This window comes from Melozone crissalis, unplaced genomic scaffold (genome assembly GCF_028551555.1).
Source record: "Melozone crissalis strain CALT ecotype California unplaced genomic scaffold, PUWL_Pcris_2 ptg000287l_1, whole genome shotgun sequence".
NCBI lineage: Eukaryota > Metazoa > Chordata > Aves > Passeriformes > Passerellidae > Melozone > Melozone crissalis.
In genome coordinates this window covers 198863-216519 of record NW_026536040.1, presented here as the reverse complement: position 1 = coordinate 216519, position 17657 = coordinate 198863, and the positions used below count along the sequence as shown (strand labels likewise).

The following is a 17657-nucleotide window of genomic DNA, read 5'->3' as shown; positions in this document are numbered from 1 at the left end:
AGCTAGAAAAGCAGTAACACAGGGAAAAAGTACTACCAACCCAGTTCACTTTTATCACTTACTGATAGGATATTATTTTCCAGCATCTGTCAGTCAAAATGAAACTGGAAGGGAAGGACAAAGTCCAACTCCATTAACTCAATGCCTGTTACCTGTCCACAGGTGACAACTCTATTGAAGAAACAGCAGATCCCATTTTAAGTCCCTGTAGTCTAATCCAACACCAAATTTAAAATATATACATTATAAAATGCATATACATGTCCCTTCCCTTCTTAAACAGAGAAGAAATTCAGATTTGATGCTTAAGACACTCCACATATTCCCATGAAAGAGCACAGTGAGGGGACAGAAGCAACCTGCTGGCTCACAAAGGTTGAAAATTTAAACAAATAGACCAATAATTTTCTACCTGAAAAAATTACAAGTTCTCAAAACATAGAACTTTACTTTTGTAAGCAGCTCAAAGACAGTCCCAAGCTTCAAATCATGTCCTCGATTACCTTCTTCTAGATAATGAACATATATACAGCCAGGACAGAAGCTTGCACTTGCTTTCATCATGCTGGGTGCCAACTACAGAGCAATTCAGTCAATTCAACACAGGTGTCAACGTGGCCATTCTTGATGGCTGAGAGCAAACTAATCAGCTGGACTCCAGCCTGCTGCAGAAGAAAAATACACATCTCCCACAGGTCCTGTTATGACATCTAGCTCTGTCCTAGGCTAAGACAAAGGCTTAGCCCTTGTCTAAGGCTGTCTTGGATTATCTGGAACACATCAAATAGTACTCAAGCTCTTTATTTGGCAGTTTAACCACTCAGATTGTTCCTCTGACCTCCATGTATCAGCCCAAGTGAGTAACTCCCAAGAATAAAAAGCTGACTCTGTACTCAAGAGTCTACAACACTGGAACCCCAAATGATTCACCTTTAGCTGTAGAGTTTGGACTGCTACAAATCAAGAACAAAAGCAGCAACAGAAAGCTGCAGGTATCACCACCCAAGAGATTAAATAGGAGTAGCTCTCTCCCAAGTTACAGGCTCTACTGTCATTCTGGTTTATGCAGAGAAGTAAAATATTATCAGAAATATATTTCTGAAAAGTTATTCACAGCAGTGCTATCAGAGTCTATTCCATGTGTTCTCTGCTCTCAAAAAGCACAAGAGAGCAGTCTTTTCTTTGCCAGGAATACCTGTGCTGACTCATGTAACCAGTTAAAAAGCCAATAGCAAAAAGCCCACCTTAAGTGCATGGTTCTCTTTCTCTAGTCTCTAACATATCAACAACAGATGAAGTAGATTTTAGGCACAAGAGAACAACAAAACCAATTTGACATCAAACCATCTCCCCAATTTGCTAATGAGAGCCGAAGAACAACACAGCAAGAAACTCATTCCTCAGTCAGATCTGTGCACGGACTGAAGCAAAGCGCTTACCGTGTCTTGGGATTTATCTTTGACATCGTAGACCGTGAGTTTTATTTTAGTTTCCTCATAGATGGGGTATTCCGGTGGGAAGGTCACACCAGTCAGAAACAGAGGATCTTTTGTACCCTGTGCAACATGGGCAAACACTCAGTAAGGACAGCTGAGCAATGTGAAGGGTGTCACTGTGGAGGTACAGAAACCCAGAGGGTGCCAGCTGTCTACAGCAGAGAGATGGAAACAGCTCAGTTTTATTACCCAATCAAAGAGAAAAAACAAACAGCCTTAAAACTTTATCAGGAAAGCTAAAAGCAAACAAGCAAAACCCAAACAAAACTACAAGAACTTCCTGGAAAGTTTTTTTAACTGGGAAGGATATGAAGTGCTTCAGAGGCAGAGCCTGCTATCACATTTTTAAACAGCTCAGCTAGTACCAGGTTCTGGAATACAACCTATAATAACCAAAAAACCTTTCTTACTCCCTCAACACTTTTTGAAAGTACCAAAATTTCATCTTAATTTAGATGAACTAAGGATTTAACATGCACACACATACAAAAAAGAGCAATCTTCATTAAGCCACAATACTGAGTGTATAGAAATGCTACAGAGACTCTCAGTATTACATTAAGGATACTGATTTTGTGGAGAGGGGATTGAAATATTCCTCTTTAGGCTGTACTGCTATAAAATAAAATTCCTGTGCTTTGAAACATTATGATTACACTTAAAAGCTGTACACAGAACTAACTATATCATAGCTAAAGATGTACAATTAAATGAATAATGCAAAACATTATTTATAATTTCTTCATGTTTAATTACACCTAATTGCCAAAGATTACCAGGTGGGTATCATTAAATTTTCCATTAAGTAATTAAAAAAAAAAAAAAAAAGGCTTGTGCACGACAAAGGTAATTTATCTTACGGATTAACTTTCTGTGACCCTGCCTTGCCCTCCACCAAAGCTTGACTACAAAGCCAAGAACCTTGATAAAACAAATTCAGGAATTTATTGAGGTCTAGGACATTGTATTAGGAAATGCATCAACTTCTATTTCAAAGAATACATGGTTATCTATCCATCTTTTGCACAACATCATTCCAGACAGTCTGCAATGAGACATCCTGATCAGATACAAGATATTTGAATTAGACAGTTTCAGGATGGTTGAGGGCTGAAATCATAATAATTTAATTAGTAGTTGGTTGAAAGTAATCACACAAAGACCTCATGAAATATTCTCATTGTATTTAAGAGTTAAAACAAGCCTCTGGTGAAATCATGTGTGTGTTTACAATGAGACTTTCCTGCTCTTAATGAATCTCCCCTGTAAGTTAAGCAAGTTACATCTACATTGCTCACCCTTCATTTTCTCTGAACCATTTTCGCTGTTTCTGACACCAATGCTTACAGGGCAAAGTCAGGATTAGCAAAGCAGCCTCAGACGACTTTTGTTGTCACGTATGGTACCAATTACTAATTCTTACATGTAAAGTCACAGACATTACATACACACATTTCTTTCCCAAATTATAGATCTAGAGTAATATTTTTCAAATTGCAAAAGCATCAGCTCTTTAATGGAAAAAATAGAACAAAAACCAAATAGGATAACAGACCATGTAATACACCTATGCTTTTCTGCATTTAAAAATACTTTCCAAACTCACTATACTCTTAATTAAGTTTTATTTTGCATTGCCTTGTCCCTTCATGAGAGCAACTATTCCCTGTTTCATTCTAAACCTGTGTCTGGAGAATTGGAATATTCTCCATGCCTCCACTTGGAACAACAGAGCTTTCATGAGAAGCCAAGTGAATTTCTCTTGATCCTGCTTAAATGCCAAGAACTACAGCACACTTCAGTATGCTTTACTAACTGCCAGGGTGTGCTTGTCTTACCTGGCACTATGCACCAACTTGTTTTATTCCTAACTCACTTTCTAAGGAAGAAATGAGCAATGGAACAATCAGCATGTTAATTGAGTAAGGAAGACTCTCACCTCCACGATTTCAGTGCTCGAATACCGCGCGGCAATGTGCTCTGCTGGATGCACCACTGAGACCTGGACAAACGTGCTCAGCTTCCGATCACGAGTAGCAGCCACTAGACCCTTGCACGCTGGAGACAGTGCAAAATAAAAATGAAATACTCCAAAGCAAACTCCAGGAAAGTGCTGTCAGAGGCACAGGACAAAGCAGACCACGCTCCAGCTCCAGATTAAATCTCCAGAGACGAGTCCATTTAACAGAGGAAGTCCCTTGGAAGTAACCTACCGAAATAGGAAGTCACATGCCGCAGAACTGAGCTGAGGTCTCCTTTCCACTGAAAACATTTGCAGCTTCTGCAAAGCTCCCTGCCAGAGGCTCATCAGCCCCAGCCCACCAGTGTGCACGCGCATACGCTGCAATAGTAAGGAATTTTACCGAAGTACTCATTTCATTTGCCCACAAAATCTCTTTTAGCAGCCTGATTGGATCTTCTCTTGTCTGACAATTTCCCCAGTTACACAACCTTTTCAAACACATTCTAAAACAGCTAATTGCTACCAGTGGTTAAGCTGGTTTCTATCGTTTGTTACTACTTGTGAACTTAGAGCTAGTTGTCAGGTATAAATCTACATACCTAAAAGCAGGCAGCAACAATCAATTCTTTTGTCAGGGTATACAAATGAGAAATGCATTCTGCCTATGTGGCATCATTCTTAAAACCCATTCTACCTCAGAGAGAAATTCTGTTCTAATAATTCACTTTTATCCTGGACTCAGAGTCCCTTACCATGAGATCATTCTTTACACTTCCACACCTTATGCCTTCAAAATGAAAGGGTCAAAGCACTGAAGAAAAAGAAGGAAGGAAGAAATAAATAAACGCATCATCAGCTACTCCACAGAAGGGACACAGATTAATGAGCCATGCATTGAAATATATATGTATTTTATATATATATATATATATATATATATATATATATACAGGAATATACAGCAGTGAACACTGCTGTGGGATCTACCCAGTGCTTTCTGCAGGGCAATAAACTATCCTGGGCTCCCAGAAGCCTGAGGCAAGCAAAGACAAGACCATGGTCCAGAGAAGGTAACTGTCAAGAAAGAGCTGAGAGTATTTTTATGAGCCTGCATTGCCTACCAGGGGCTTCCTCAAGTGCAGCTGACCTTTACCTTTCCAAAAGGTGAGTCAGATTATCCTCACAGCAAGCAAGCTTGGTCTGATGAGAAACCAATGCTACAAAAGCTCTGATACATACAAAAGGCCAAGTCAGCTTGTTTTACACCTTTTTTTTTTTTCCTTTGGGCTCGAACCTGCTGCTGGAGTAAATAAAAGGAAAACTAGCTGAAGCTTTTTCACTACTCTTTTATTACAGTTAAGAGAGGCAGGGAGACAATTAAATCTAACCTTCAGAGATTAAAGTTTTTGCTTTAGCCCAAATTGCCAATGAAATCTCCTGGTATATAGTTTCAAATTGACCCCTATTTTAATTTGGTGGAAAAAGTGGGATAAGCATAAAAGTTTGTGCATGATGAAGCCTTCACAAAAGAGCTGATGTAACAGCACCAGGCTCAAACAGCGAGTTGCCAGCAAGTCTTTGCTGCTAAGACTCACTGCCTTATTAAAATGACTGAATACTAGCACTACTTGACATCATCTTAAAAATTACAGTCGATGTCGTGCAAAGCAGTTGTCAAAAGGCTCAGCAGACACCTTCTGACGCTATTTGACTTTGTCCTCTCTAAAGCTGATCACGAGTAGTAGCAGATCACTGAGATTTCCAAATACAGCCAGTTCCCCCCACAGAACCTGACCTCATGCCACCATACAACCCTTAAATACTGCACTCCATAATCATCTTTTTAGAATGTAGCACAGTTTCAGAGGAATGGCAAGAGAGCTCATGTTCACCAGAGGCTGGAACAGCGAGACAGTCCAATTTTTCACACCTACCACACAGGAAGGCTAGCTGGCTCACAACTCACTAGAATGCAACAAAAGTGAGAAAAACAAAGACACACAGAGACACCTAGGAAAAACAAAATCAGACCCCCAAAAAACCTTATCAGTGTCTCTGGTAGGAGCTCTGCAGCCGAACTCTTGGAAAATGTACTACCGCATGATGAATCGAGGCAAAACCCTCACAAATAATCATTTGATCTAGTTGTGTCTTGTCTCAAATACATTATCTAGATGTGACTAAATCTTTTAGCTGCCAAGAGCACAGGCTTTTATGCTACTGAGAAACCATTAACAATAGGAAGAAGATTTGCACTAAGTGGTCACCACCTTGCTGCTATCTGAACATAGGAGGCAATTTATTTCCATGACAGTACTGCAATCCAGTCATTAGATTATTTTTCCTGTAAAAAGGTGGCCTAGCAGCACGATCTTGACTTTCATTGGACAGAGCTGACAGAAAAATAACTCATCTGCATATCTCCAGTAGGGAGGATCAGCACAAAGCATCAGAACTCTTCGGGAAACACTGGTGCAGAGGATAAATGAAATTAAATGAAACCTGCATCTACTTCGATAACAGTGTTATTTATCTCTACTGTGACACTGGACTAGTGTTGTTCACCACTCTCCTTTCAGTCAGAGAGGATATTCAATAAAGTTATCCCAGTAAAGAACACAGAAGTTGCCAGTTTGAGCCACAGTACATCACTTCCCTTCAAAACAGCCCAAATTAAAAGTTTCACAAAACAAAAGGACTACTTTTAAGCTGATGCCAAAGAATAGAAGCTTGTTATATCCTGTTCACAGCCTGGCAAGCTCCACAGCCCCATGCTGCATTATCGCCCTTTCAACAATTTTACTATCAGCACCTTAGGTCTTCAAAGAAACAAAGTGGACAAAGTGAAACATTACGCAGTTAGGAAAGTATGCTATATATTTAAACAAGTTTGTTAGGTAGTATAGGCATGCCCCTCAAAGAGAAACTGATAAAAATACAAGCATGGAAGGCATTCTGAGGCTGTTTCCTTAACTGCAAATGTAGCATTGTGAGAGCAGGTAACAACATCAACTCACTTTCCACCATAACCTACGCCCAAGCAGAGCACAGGTTATGTTGCTTCTCAATGCTTCAGAATGTCTGAATTAACTCTGGAAAAATTCATCGACAAAACACAGTGAAATGAAGCACCAGCTTGTACTTACATGCCAAAAGTATATGAATCTACTCATTGTGACTGTTGACTCAGAGTGTAAAAGCCTGAGTCATCCATTCCCCAGTGACCAAACCTTTGCTGAGCCTATCAGCGTACAAGGAATGTTTAAGGAAGAACCGCATTAAGAATAACTTATGCTTTAATATCAACAAAGAAAAAAAGTTAGGATAGCAGGAAGAAACAAATCCTCTACTGATATTTCACTGTTCTCTGTGCTGCACTGACAGGATGACTGTGCCCTCTGCCCTTCTGAGTGTGTGCCTACACAAAGAAATGAAAGACTGGTTACTGTTTCCTCATGGGACCTTGGAGGATTTTTGAAAAATGTTATTTCTATATTGGAAGAGAGTACAGAGAGAAAAACTAAAAAAAAACCTATTAGCATATAACAGTAAGAAGAAAGGAAACAAACAAAACCCAAAATAGAAATAGCCTGGAAATTCACCATCTACCTTCCCTGAAACTGTAACACTTCTGACCAGGCATTTTGCACTCTCTGCTCCAAGCACAAAGCCCACTGGAGCAAAAAAGAATTAGTCTGGCAGAGAAACAGAGAGATGCAGCATCTCCCAGAAATGGAAAAGATCCAGTAGCCAGAACAAACAACACAGGCAGCGGGAATGAAAGACATTCCCAGCTCAGAGTTGTTTGGGAAATGAGGCAAGAAGGATATCAAAAATTGGGAAATGGCATTGAAACGGAATGGTTTATTTTTGCTAGTGAGGAAAAATACAGTACCCTGGTGAATGTCTCCTCATACTCTGGATTCACACAATGTATGTATCAGCCCATCTCACAGCGTGCAAGGTAGCTCTTTCTTTAACCAGGGACAAACACCGTTTCCCCACAGCTTCATTTCTTCCCATATTCCAAACCAAAACATTTTCCAGGGGCTGGCTAGGAACAGGAATTCACAACACAGCCCTGTTGTCTCCAGGGTATGCTATTTTGTACGCTGTCCAAACAACAGAAAATGAGTAGCATCTGATGGCAAGGGGCATGGGAAAAGCCTGTGCCTCACATGCACATATATATGTGAAGGTAATGTTCAAATTTTTACTCATTCATCGACAGCGCAGAAGCATTATTATCCCAGAGCAACTTAGTTTATAAGCAATAATGTACAGTCTGTCTTGATAAACTAATCAGTAAGGTGTAGCTATTCCTTAGTGGGCAAAAGGACCTGATAGAGAAGGGAATGCCAGACTTGGCAATTTGCAATGTGGACTCCCAGAATAATTCACCATGCAAGACTAAATTAGAATGCCCATGCTATCACAAAATGAGAGCACAGTTACACAGCCATGCAACAGGTATGCATTAGGAGGGACACCTTTTAATTGTAGCAACCAAAATAGATGCTCAGACTCAGGTGAACTCTATCATGAAAAGAAACTCAGGGCAACAGAAAACTACATTGGAGCATATATACAAATAAGTAAAGATCCATTGATTTTTACCCATGGAGACATTCAAGATCACTGTTCCTGTCTCTGGGGGTGAGAGGCTTCTATAAAAATAATAAATCTCTTCTCCAGAACATACGGCTGGTTGCCAAAGTAACCTAGTTATATTTTCAAGGAAAGGTACATACATAAAACGATTAGTATCCTTCAGGGAGGTATGTAACAAACAGCAGGAAGAAAATTTCTACCAGTAATCCAAGGAGAAAGATGATAGGGAAGTCTTACCAAATTAATCATTAAAAAAAAATAATCTCTAAGACCTACAAGTACAGGTTTTGAGGGAATAAACCCCCACAAGCACAAAACAATATGAACAGTACTAACCATACATAATCTATCAGTATGCTGCCCAGAAAAACCTCAGTCATCAGCCACTTAATTTGCAGCTAAAAGAACATAATTATTTATGAGTCACTGAAGTAAGATACACATGAATGCTGCTGGGGAGAAATGCTGTACGCTGGTAAGGGATCATGCCCGTGAGTGGAGATGCCAGCTGCACTCATCATCTCATTTGCAGATGAAGCGATTAATGTGGTTAGAATCGTCAGGGTGCAACCCAGAGGTGATCTCTCTCAGACCAAGTTTAGAATCACCAGGGTGCAAACCAGAGGTGATCTCTCTCAGACCAAGGTTAGAATCACCAGGATGCAAACCAGAGGTGATCTCTCTCAGACTAGGGTTAGAATCACCACCAGGGTGCAAACCAGAGGTAATCTCTCTCAGACTAAGGTTACAATCATATGTGTTCAGCACCCATCCAGTGCTATTCACATTTGTTGTGCATTGATCTGCTGCTAACGTCAGACAATCGGTTCCTGCACATCCACAACCTTCCTCCAGCTTTATTTACAGTTGTGAGAACCGAGTTCTGTCATCTTCATGCTCTAGGCTTCAGCTACACAACAGCAACATGAGGAGAACTTAGAGCTTGGCTTAGAAAAGCTCCTCAAGTAATGAAACAAACTGGTTTTGATCAAAATTTTTAAACTTCTGTAATTTTTGAAAATGCATCGGAGAATACACATCTGCTTATTGCTTTCAAGTAATTGCGAAAAGATATTTTTTCCCAAGAAGATTTCCTTACTGAGCACATTGTGACTCTAATAGCACAGCAAGCTTTCTCAGAGATGCAGCAGACTTGTGACAGCAAGGCAGATCTCTTGCTGTTTGCTTTAGGTTATCAATTACCCTCTTTCCTTCTGTTCAAAACTATTCTACACAAGGCACCAGCTCCTAATGATATTTAGGCTCTTCTCTTCAGTTTTGTAGGGAGAGAAATTAAGAAAGAAGGGGGCAGGGGCTTGAAGCCTTACAAAAACTTGCTATACATTACTAATCAAAAATACATCCATATCAAAATAAATTTTGCTACTGCAATTCCAATGCTGCAATTTATTTTGGGGTTGTTGGTATTTCAGAACACCACCAAAGGGTTTGAATCTTCATGGAAACAGAGCTAAACACCATTTTCTCCTTCCCCTTCTCCTAATATTGTCATATCAAGTATCTAACGACAAAGGAATCTTGCTGTAGTTTCTCTCACAGATTTCTAGCTATCCAAAAAAGAGAGTGGTTACAAGTTAAAGTAGCAAATGAAGAATCAGAACATCTGCAAATGGTAAGCAGAACTCCATTACTCTGTGAACTATTACCTGCTTCATACCATAAGCTTATACTGGTAATCACTTCATCTGAAATAAGATGATGACTGCAGCTGGCATCTCAACAAAAATCACTAAGGACCTATAACAATTAATTTCAGATTCCATTTAAAATATATATTCTTCTGTTTACTAACATTTGACATCTCTGTGGAAATAAAATAAATGTAAAAAAAAAATCAGCAACACCACAAGAAAATGAAAAGAAACAAAAGTGCCACGGATTGAAAGCATCTTAAACATGTCAAGTATTTCATTGTAGATGATCTGTGATCCAAATACTTCTTCCACCTTAGAGAGGGACAGAACAATTCTTCCATATCACGATGGTTTAAAATTCTATCAAGCAATGTTTTGTGCTGAAAAGATCTCACCTATTTTTTCCTTTTTTTCAAAGAAAATATTCCTAGACATACAAGACATGAGAACTAAGTAATTTAAAAGAGACAAATGAAATGAAAATGATTTGTAAATGGAATGAAATGAAAAGCTGTCTTTTAAATAGGAGCTAAATGTTCAACAGAATTTTTGTACCAGGCATTTGAACTATTGCACCAGCTCCTTTGCCCATAAAGAGAGGCATTTAGCATTTCAGTCTTTTCCAAGGTGTTCATGATCTTCTATGCTGATCTCTGTGTGTGCCTAGGTGTGTGTGGAAGGGGGGGCATGTGAACGGGAGTGTGTAGGTTTGCTTAACCCTTGTTGTGGCAGATTCATGCCTCCGCTCCACATTTTGTTTTAGAAAGGTCACACAGAGTGGATATGAAGTTTACTATCAACAAGAGATCAATTCCCAAACCATCCATTTGACTCTACCTTATAAATCATGTGCTTTGTTGCATATTTGATCAAACATACTTTCAAGCCAGATGGAGGAAGGAGAATGTGGGAATCCCTCTACTGTCTTGCGACTTTTATGCAAGTAGCTTTTCAAGAAAATCATCCTTTCTCTTTTCAATATGTCTGGAACAGGCATGATGGTGGTGTCAACCTGTTGGAGTTTTTCTTGCTGGGAGAAGTTATACAAAAGGATTGGTTTTTCCATTGAGCAGTTAGTGAAAGCAGCGCAGGAATACACTGGAAATTCAACTGGGAGTTCCTTTTCCCCGCAGACTACTTCCAGAACGAGCTTGTCCGCTGAAGCTGACTCTTTTGCTCTCTTTTTGTTTCTTTCCTATTTTCTTGGCTTCTTTGCCACTATCTAGACAAATTCGGATCTTTTTTCCCAACTCAAATCTCAAATGGTTTCAATAGTCTGATAGTGATAATACATTTTTACAAGGAATTTTTAAAATCTTTCCTCCAGTTAAGAAAGTCAAGGACTTAGGTCTTTTTCTTCCCTTATCAATATTGCAATGAAATTGAGAAATAAAGACCAACTCTGTATTTTTGTTTTTAACCCAAGTAGATGATTCCCATCCATTCATCCATTTTGTGGACCAATATTTGCCATTCTGATGTCAGTTGTCACTTCTTAACAGTAGACATTCTGTGACTATGTTGACAACACTTTGGGTGAAGATCCTAACTGGTCTTAGATACACATAGGGAGAAATTTGCTCAGCCAGTGTCAGTCTAATGCACGCGTATCAGAAGATCTTTCTATAGCTGGGAATTTACCCCTGAAAGGGATTCAGTTAGGGAAGAGATCCTTGTCCCAGAGTTTTATATTCTTCTTGAACACTGCTTAAGGAACTTAGATCCCATGTCCATTTGGATCTCTGCACAGAACTTTGTCATGCCAGTGCTTGAAGTGCATCTCCAAGAGAATTCACTAGCACAGAACGACTGAGAGTGGAAGGGGTTGGTGGGGCTAACCAGATCCAACCCCCCTGCTAAACCAGGATACCTAGAGCCTCTTGCCCAGGATTCTATCTGGGTGTAATTTTAATGTCTTCAAAGATCCAGGCTCCACAGCCTTTCTGGGCAGTCTGTGCCATGGTTCAGTCACCCTCACATTAAAAAATCTTTTGGTGATGTTCAAAGGCAATATCCGGTATTTCAGAGTGTGCCCACTGCCTCTTGTCTTTTCACTCAGCATCACTGAAAAGACACTGGTTCCCTCCCCTTAGCATTATTGCTTCCAGTATGTATGTGTGCTGCCATGCAGAGAAATGCCAAAAACCTCCCTGAGGCCCAGGCAGTGAAAATTCCGTTCATCGACCAGTCGATTCATCAGAGGAGTTGAAAAAGATGTTCAGCAAAAAATTCCCCCGGAAAATCCATGCTGACGACCTGAGTTTGCCGTACTTCATGTGCCGGGCAAGTCTTTCCAGGAATAGCTGCTCCATAAACTTCCTGGAGATAAAAAACAGGCTGGCTGGTTCGGACTCTTCCGAGCACACCTAATTGCCTTCTTTGAAGATGGGTGTCATTTGCTTTCATCCAGTCTTTAGCGTCTCTACACGTCTACATCTTAGCAAAAAGCTTTTCCACAACGTCTGGCAAGGAGAAACTGTGCCAGCACAGAAAACATCTCCCATCGTGTTCTAGAAGTGTCACAGAGGTCTGCAGAGTGTTTTCCAAGAAGAGGAAGAAAGTTGTCCAAAACAGGTTGGAATCGAATGTTCATGTGAATAGAAAAGGCAGGAGAGTGGTCAGGTACTGTTTTCTCTCACTTGGCAAGCTGCGCACACAATCGCAGTGTTGTACAGCTTGTTTCATCACCTTTGCGAAGCTGCCGCTCTCTCCGGCTCCCGGAGACGAAGAAGCTGCTTCTTCACGCAAAGACGATTCTGCCGCTCACAGTGCTCTGCGGTGTGCGGCTTCTGCCGAAAGAGGCCCGGGAGCGGTGCTTAGCTCTGCAGAGCACCGTACCTTCGTCTTTAGCCTCTCTTCTCGTCTACATCTTAGCAAAAAGCTTTTCCACTCTGTCTGGCAAGGAGAAACTGTGCCAGCACAGAAAACATCTCCCATCGTGTTCTAGAAGCTGCACGGAGGTCTGCCGAGTGTTTTGCAAGAAGAGAAAGAAAGTTGTCCAAAACAGCTTGCAATCGAATGTTCATGTGAATAGAAAAGGCAGGAGAGTGGTCAGGTACTGTTTTCTCTCAGTTGGCAAGTTGCGCACACAATCGCAGTGTTGTACAGCTTGTTTCATCACCTTTGCGAAGCTGCCGCTCTCTCCGGCTCCCGGAGACGAAAAAGCTGCTTCTTCGCGCAAAGACGATTCTGCCGCTCACAGTGCTCTGCGGTGTGCGCCTTCTGCCGAAAGAGGTCCGGGAGCGGTGCTTAGCTCTGCAGAGCACCGTACCTTCGTCTTTAGCGTCTGCTCTCAGCTACATCTTAGCAAAAAGCTTTTCCACTCTGTCTGGCAAGGAGAAACTTTGCCAGCACAGAAAACATCTCCCATCGTGTTCTAGAAGCTGCACGGACGTCTGCCGAGTGTTTTGCAAGAAGAGAAAGAAAGTTGTCCAAAACAGCTTGCAATAGAATGTTCATGTGAATAGAAAAGGCAGGAGAGTGGTCAGGTACTGTTTTCTCTCAGTTGGCAAGCTGCGCACACAATCGCAGTGTTGTACAGCTTGTTTCATCACCTTTGCGAAGTTGCCGCTCTCTCCGGCTCCCGGAGACGAAGAAGCTGCTTCTTCACGCAAAGACGATTCTGCCGCTCACAGTGCTCTGCGGTGTGCCGCTTCTGCCGAAAGAGGCCCGGGAGCAGAGCTTAGCTCTGCAGAGCACCGTACCTTCGTCTTTAGCCTCTCTTCTCGTCTACATCTCAGCAAAAACCTTTTCCACTCTGTCTGGCAAGGAGAAACTGTGCTAGCACAGAAAATATCTCCCATCGTGTTCTAGAGGCTGCACGGAGGTTTGCCGAGTGTTTTGCAAGAAGAGAAAGAAAGTTGTCCAAAACAGCTTGCAATCGAATGTTCATGTGAATAGAAAAGGCAGGAGAGTGGTCAGGTACTGTTTTCTCTCAGTTGGCAAGCTGCGCACACAATCGCAGTGTTGTACAGCTTGTTTCATCACCTTTGCGAAGCTGCCTCTCTCTCCGGCTCCCGGAGACGAAGAAGCTGCTTCTTCGCGCAAAGACGATTCTGCTACTCACAGTGCTCTGCGGTGTGCGCCTTCTGCCGAAAGAGGTCCGGGAGCGGTGCTTAGCTCTGCAGAGCACCGTACCTTCGTCTTTAGCCTCTCTTCTCGTCTACATCTTAGCAAAAAGCTTTTCCACTCTGTCTGGCAAGGAGAAACTGTGCCAGCACAGAAAACATCTCCCATCGTGTTCTAGAGGCTGCACGGAGGCCTGCCGAGTGTTTTGCAGGAAGAGAAAGAAAGTTGTCCAAAACAGCTTCCAATCGAATGTTCAAGTGAATAGAAAAGGCAGGAGAGTGGTCAGGTACTGTTTTCTCTCAGTTGTCATGCTGCGCACACAATCGCAGTGTTGTACAGCTTGTTTCATCACCTTTGCGAAGTTGCCGCTCTCTCCGGCTCCCGGAGACGAAGAAGCTGCTTCTTCGTGCAAGGAGGATTCTGCCGCTCACAGTGCTCTGCGGTGTGCGCCTTCTGCCGAAAGAGGCCCGGGAGCTGTGCCTAGCTCTGCAGAGCACCATACCTGCTTCTTTAGCCTCTCTTCTCGTCTACATCTTAGCAAAAAGCTTTTCCACTCTGTCTGGCAAGGAGAAACTGTGCCAGCACAGAAAACATCTCCCATCGTGTTCTAGAGGCTGCACGGAGGTCTGCCGAGTGTTTTGCAAGAAGAGAAAGAAAGTTGTCCAAAACAGCTTGCAATCGAATGTTCATGCGATTAGAAAAGGCAGGAGAGTGTCAGGTACTGTTTTCTCTCAGTTGGCAAGCTGCGCACACAATCGCAGTGTTGTACAGCTTGTTTCATCACCTTTGCGAAGCTGACGCTCTCTCCGGCTCCCGGAGACGAAGAAGCTGCTTCTTCACGCAAAGACGATGCTGCCGCTCACAGTGCTCTGCGGTGTGCGCCTTCTGCCGAAAGAGGTCCGGGAGCGGTGCTTAGCTCTGCAGAGCACCGTACCTTCGTCTTTAGCCTCTCTTCTCGTCTACATCTCAGCAAAAAGCTTTTCCACTCTGTCTGGCAAGGAGAAACTGTGCCAGCACAGAAAACATCTCCCATCGTGTTCTAGAAGCTGCACGGAGGTCTGCCGAGTGTTTTGCAAGAAGAGAAAGAAAGTTGTCCAAAACAGCTTGCAATCGAATGTTCATGTGAATAGAAAAGGCAGGAGAGTGGTCAGGTACTGTTTTCTATCAGTTGGCAAGCTGCGCACACAATCGCAGTGTTGTACAGCTTGTTTCATCACCTTTGCGAAGCTGCCGCTCTCTCCGGCTCCCGGAGATGAAGAAGCTGCTTCTTCGCGCAAAGACGATTCTGCCGCTCACAGTGCTCTGCGGTGTGCGCCTTCTGTGGAAAGAGGTCCGGGAGCGGTGCTTAGCTCTGCAGAGCACCGTACCTTCGTCTTTAGCCTCTCTTCTCGTCTACATCTTAGCAAAAAGCTTTTCCACTCTGTCTGGCAAGGAGAAACTGTGCCAGCACAGAAAACATCTCCCATCGTGTTCTAGAGGCTGCACGGAGGCCTGCCGAGTGTTTTGCAGGAAGAGAAAGAAAGTTGTCCAAAACAGCTTCCAATCGAATGTTCAAGTGAATAGAAAAGGCAGGACAGTGGTCAGGTACTGTTTTCTCTCAGTTGTCATGCTGCGCACACAATCGCAGTGTTGTACAGCTTGTTTCATCACCTTTGCGAAGTTGCCGCTCTCTCCGGCTCCCGGAGACGAAGAAGCTGCTTCTTCGTGCAAGGAGGATTCTGCCGCTCACAGTGCTCTGCGGTGTGCGCCTTCTTCCGAAAGAGGCCCGGGAGCTGTGCTTAGCTCTGCAGAGCACCATACCTGCTTCTTTAGCCTCTCTTCTCGTCTACATCTTAGCAAAAAGCTTTTCCACTCTGTCTGGAAAGGAGAAACTGTGCCAGCACAGAAAACATCTCCCATCGTGTTCTAGAGGCTGCACGGAGGTCTGCCGAGTGTTTTGCAAGAAGAGAAAGAAAGTTGTCCAAAACAGCTTGGAATCGAATGTTCATGCGATTAGAAAAGGCAGGAGAGTGTCAGGTACTGTTTTCTCTCAGTTGGCAAGCTGCGCACACAATCGCAGTGTTGTACAGCTTGTTTCATCACCTTTGCGAAGCTGACGCTCTCTCCGGCTCCCGGAGACGAAGAAGCTGCTTCTTCACGCAAAGACGATGCTGCCGCTCACAGTGCTCTGCGGTGTGCGCCTTCTGCCGAAAGAGGTCCGGGAGCGGTGCTTAGCTCTGCAGAGCACCGTACCTTCGTCTTTAGCCTCTCTTCTCGTCTACATCTCAGCAAAAATCTTTTCCACTCTGTCTGGCAAGGAGAAACTGTGCCAGCACAGAAAACATCTCCCATCGTGTTCTAGAAGCTGCACGGAGGTCTGCCGAGTGTTTTGCAAGAAGAGAAAGAAAGTTGTCCAAAACAGCTTGCAATCGAATGTTCATGTGAATAGAAAAGGCAGGAGAGTGGTCAGGTACTGTTTTCTATCAGTTGGCAAGCTGCGCACACAATCGCAGTGTTGTACAGCTTGTTTCATCACCTTTGCGAAGCTGCCGCTCTCTCCGGCTCCCGGAGATGAAGAAGCTGCTTCTTCGCGCAAAGACGATTCTGCCGCTCACAGTGCTCTGCGGTGTGCGCCTTCTGCCGAAAGAGGCCCGGGAGCGGTGCTTAGCTCTGCAGAGCACCGTACCTTCGTCTTTAGCGTCTGCTCTCGTCTACATCTTAGCAAAAAGCTTTTCCACTCTGTCTGGCAAGGAGAAACTGTGCCAGCACAGAAAACATCTCCCATCGTGTTCTAGAAGCTGCACGGAGGTCTGCCGAGTGTTTTGCAAGAAGAGAAAGAAAGTTGTCCAAAACAGCTTGCAATCGCATGTTCATGTGAATAGAAAAGGCAGGAGAGTGGTCAGGTACTGTTTTCTCTCAGTTGGCAAGCTGCGCACACAATCACAGTGTTGTACAGCTTGTTTCATCACCTTTGCGAAGTTGCCGCTCTCTCCGGCTCCCGGAGACGAAGAAGCTGCTTCTTCGCGCAAAGACGATTCTGCCGCTCACAGTGCTCTGCGGTGTGCGCCTTCTGCCGAAAGAGGCCCGGGAGCAGAGCTTAGCTCTGCAGAGCACCGTACCTTCGTCTTTAGCCTCTCTTCTCGTCTACATCTTAGCAAAAAGCTTTTCCAATCTGTCTGGCAAGGAGAAACTTTGCCAGCACAGAAAACATCTCCCATCGTGTTCTAGAGGCTGCACGGAGAGCTGCCGAGTGTTTTGCAAGAAGAGAAAGAAAGTTGTCCAAAACAGCTTGCAATCGAATGTTCATGTGAATAGAAAAGGCAGGAGAGTGGTCAGGTACTGTTTTCTCTCAGTTGGCAAGCTGCGCACACAATCGCAGTGTTGTACAGCTTGTTTCATCACCTTTGCGAAGTTGCCGCTCTCTCCGGCTCCCGGAGACGAAGAAGCTGCTTATTCGCGCAAATACGATTCTGCCGCTCACAGTGCTCTGCGGTGTGCCGCTTCTGCCGAAAGAGGCCCGGGAGCAGACCTTAGCTCTGCAGAGCACCGTACCTTCGTCTTTAGCCTCTCTTCTCGTCTACATCTTAGCAAAAAGCTTTTCCACTCTGTCTGGCAAGGAGAAACTGTGCTAGCACAGAAAACATCTCCCATCGTGTTCTAGAGGCTGCACGGAGGCCTGCCGAGTGTTTTGCAAGAAGAGAAAGAAAGTTGTCCAAAACAGCTTGCAATCGAATGTTCATGTGAATAGAAAAGGCAGGAGAGTGGTCAGGTACTGTTTTCTCTCAGTTGGCAAGCTGCGCACACAATCGCAGTGTTGTACAGCTTGTTTCATCACCTTTGCGAAGCTGCCGCTCTCTCCGGCTCCCGGAGACGAAGAAGCTGCTT

General features: G+C 43.3%; 1 protein-coding gene across 1 annotated transcript in view; it reads right to left on the bottom strand.

Moving 5' to 3' along the window:
* The window catches only part of LOC128949766 (inositol polyphosphate 4-phosphatase type II-like), a 198326-nt gene that overhangs the window by 123617 nt on the left and 57052 nt on the right, over positions 1-17657 (bottom strand). The window contains exon 2 of the mRNA XM_054294622.1: positions 1440-1453. Coding sequence (XP_054150597.1) covers positions 1440-1453 — 14 coding nt within the window. The remainder of the gene's footprint in view (positions 1-1439; positions 1454-17657) is intronic.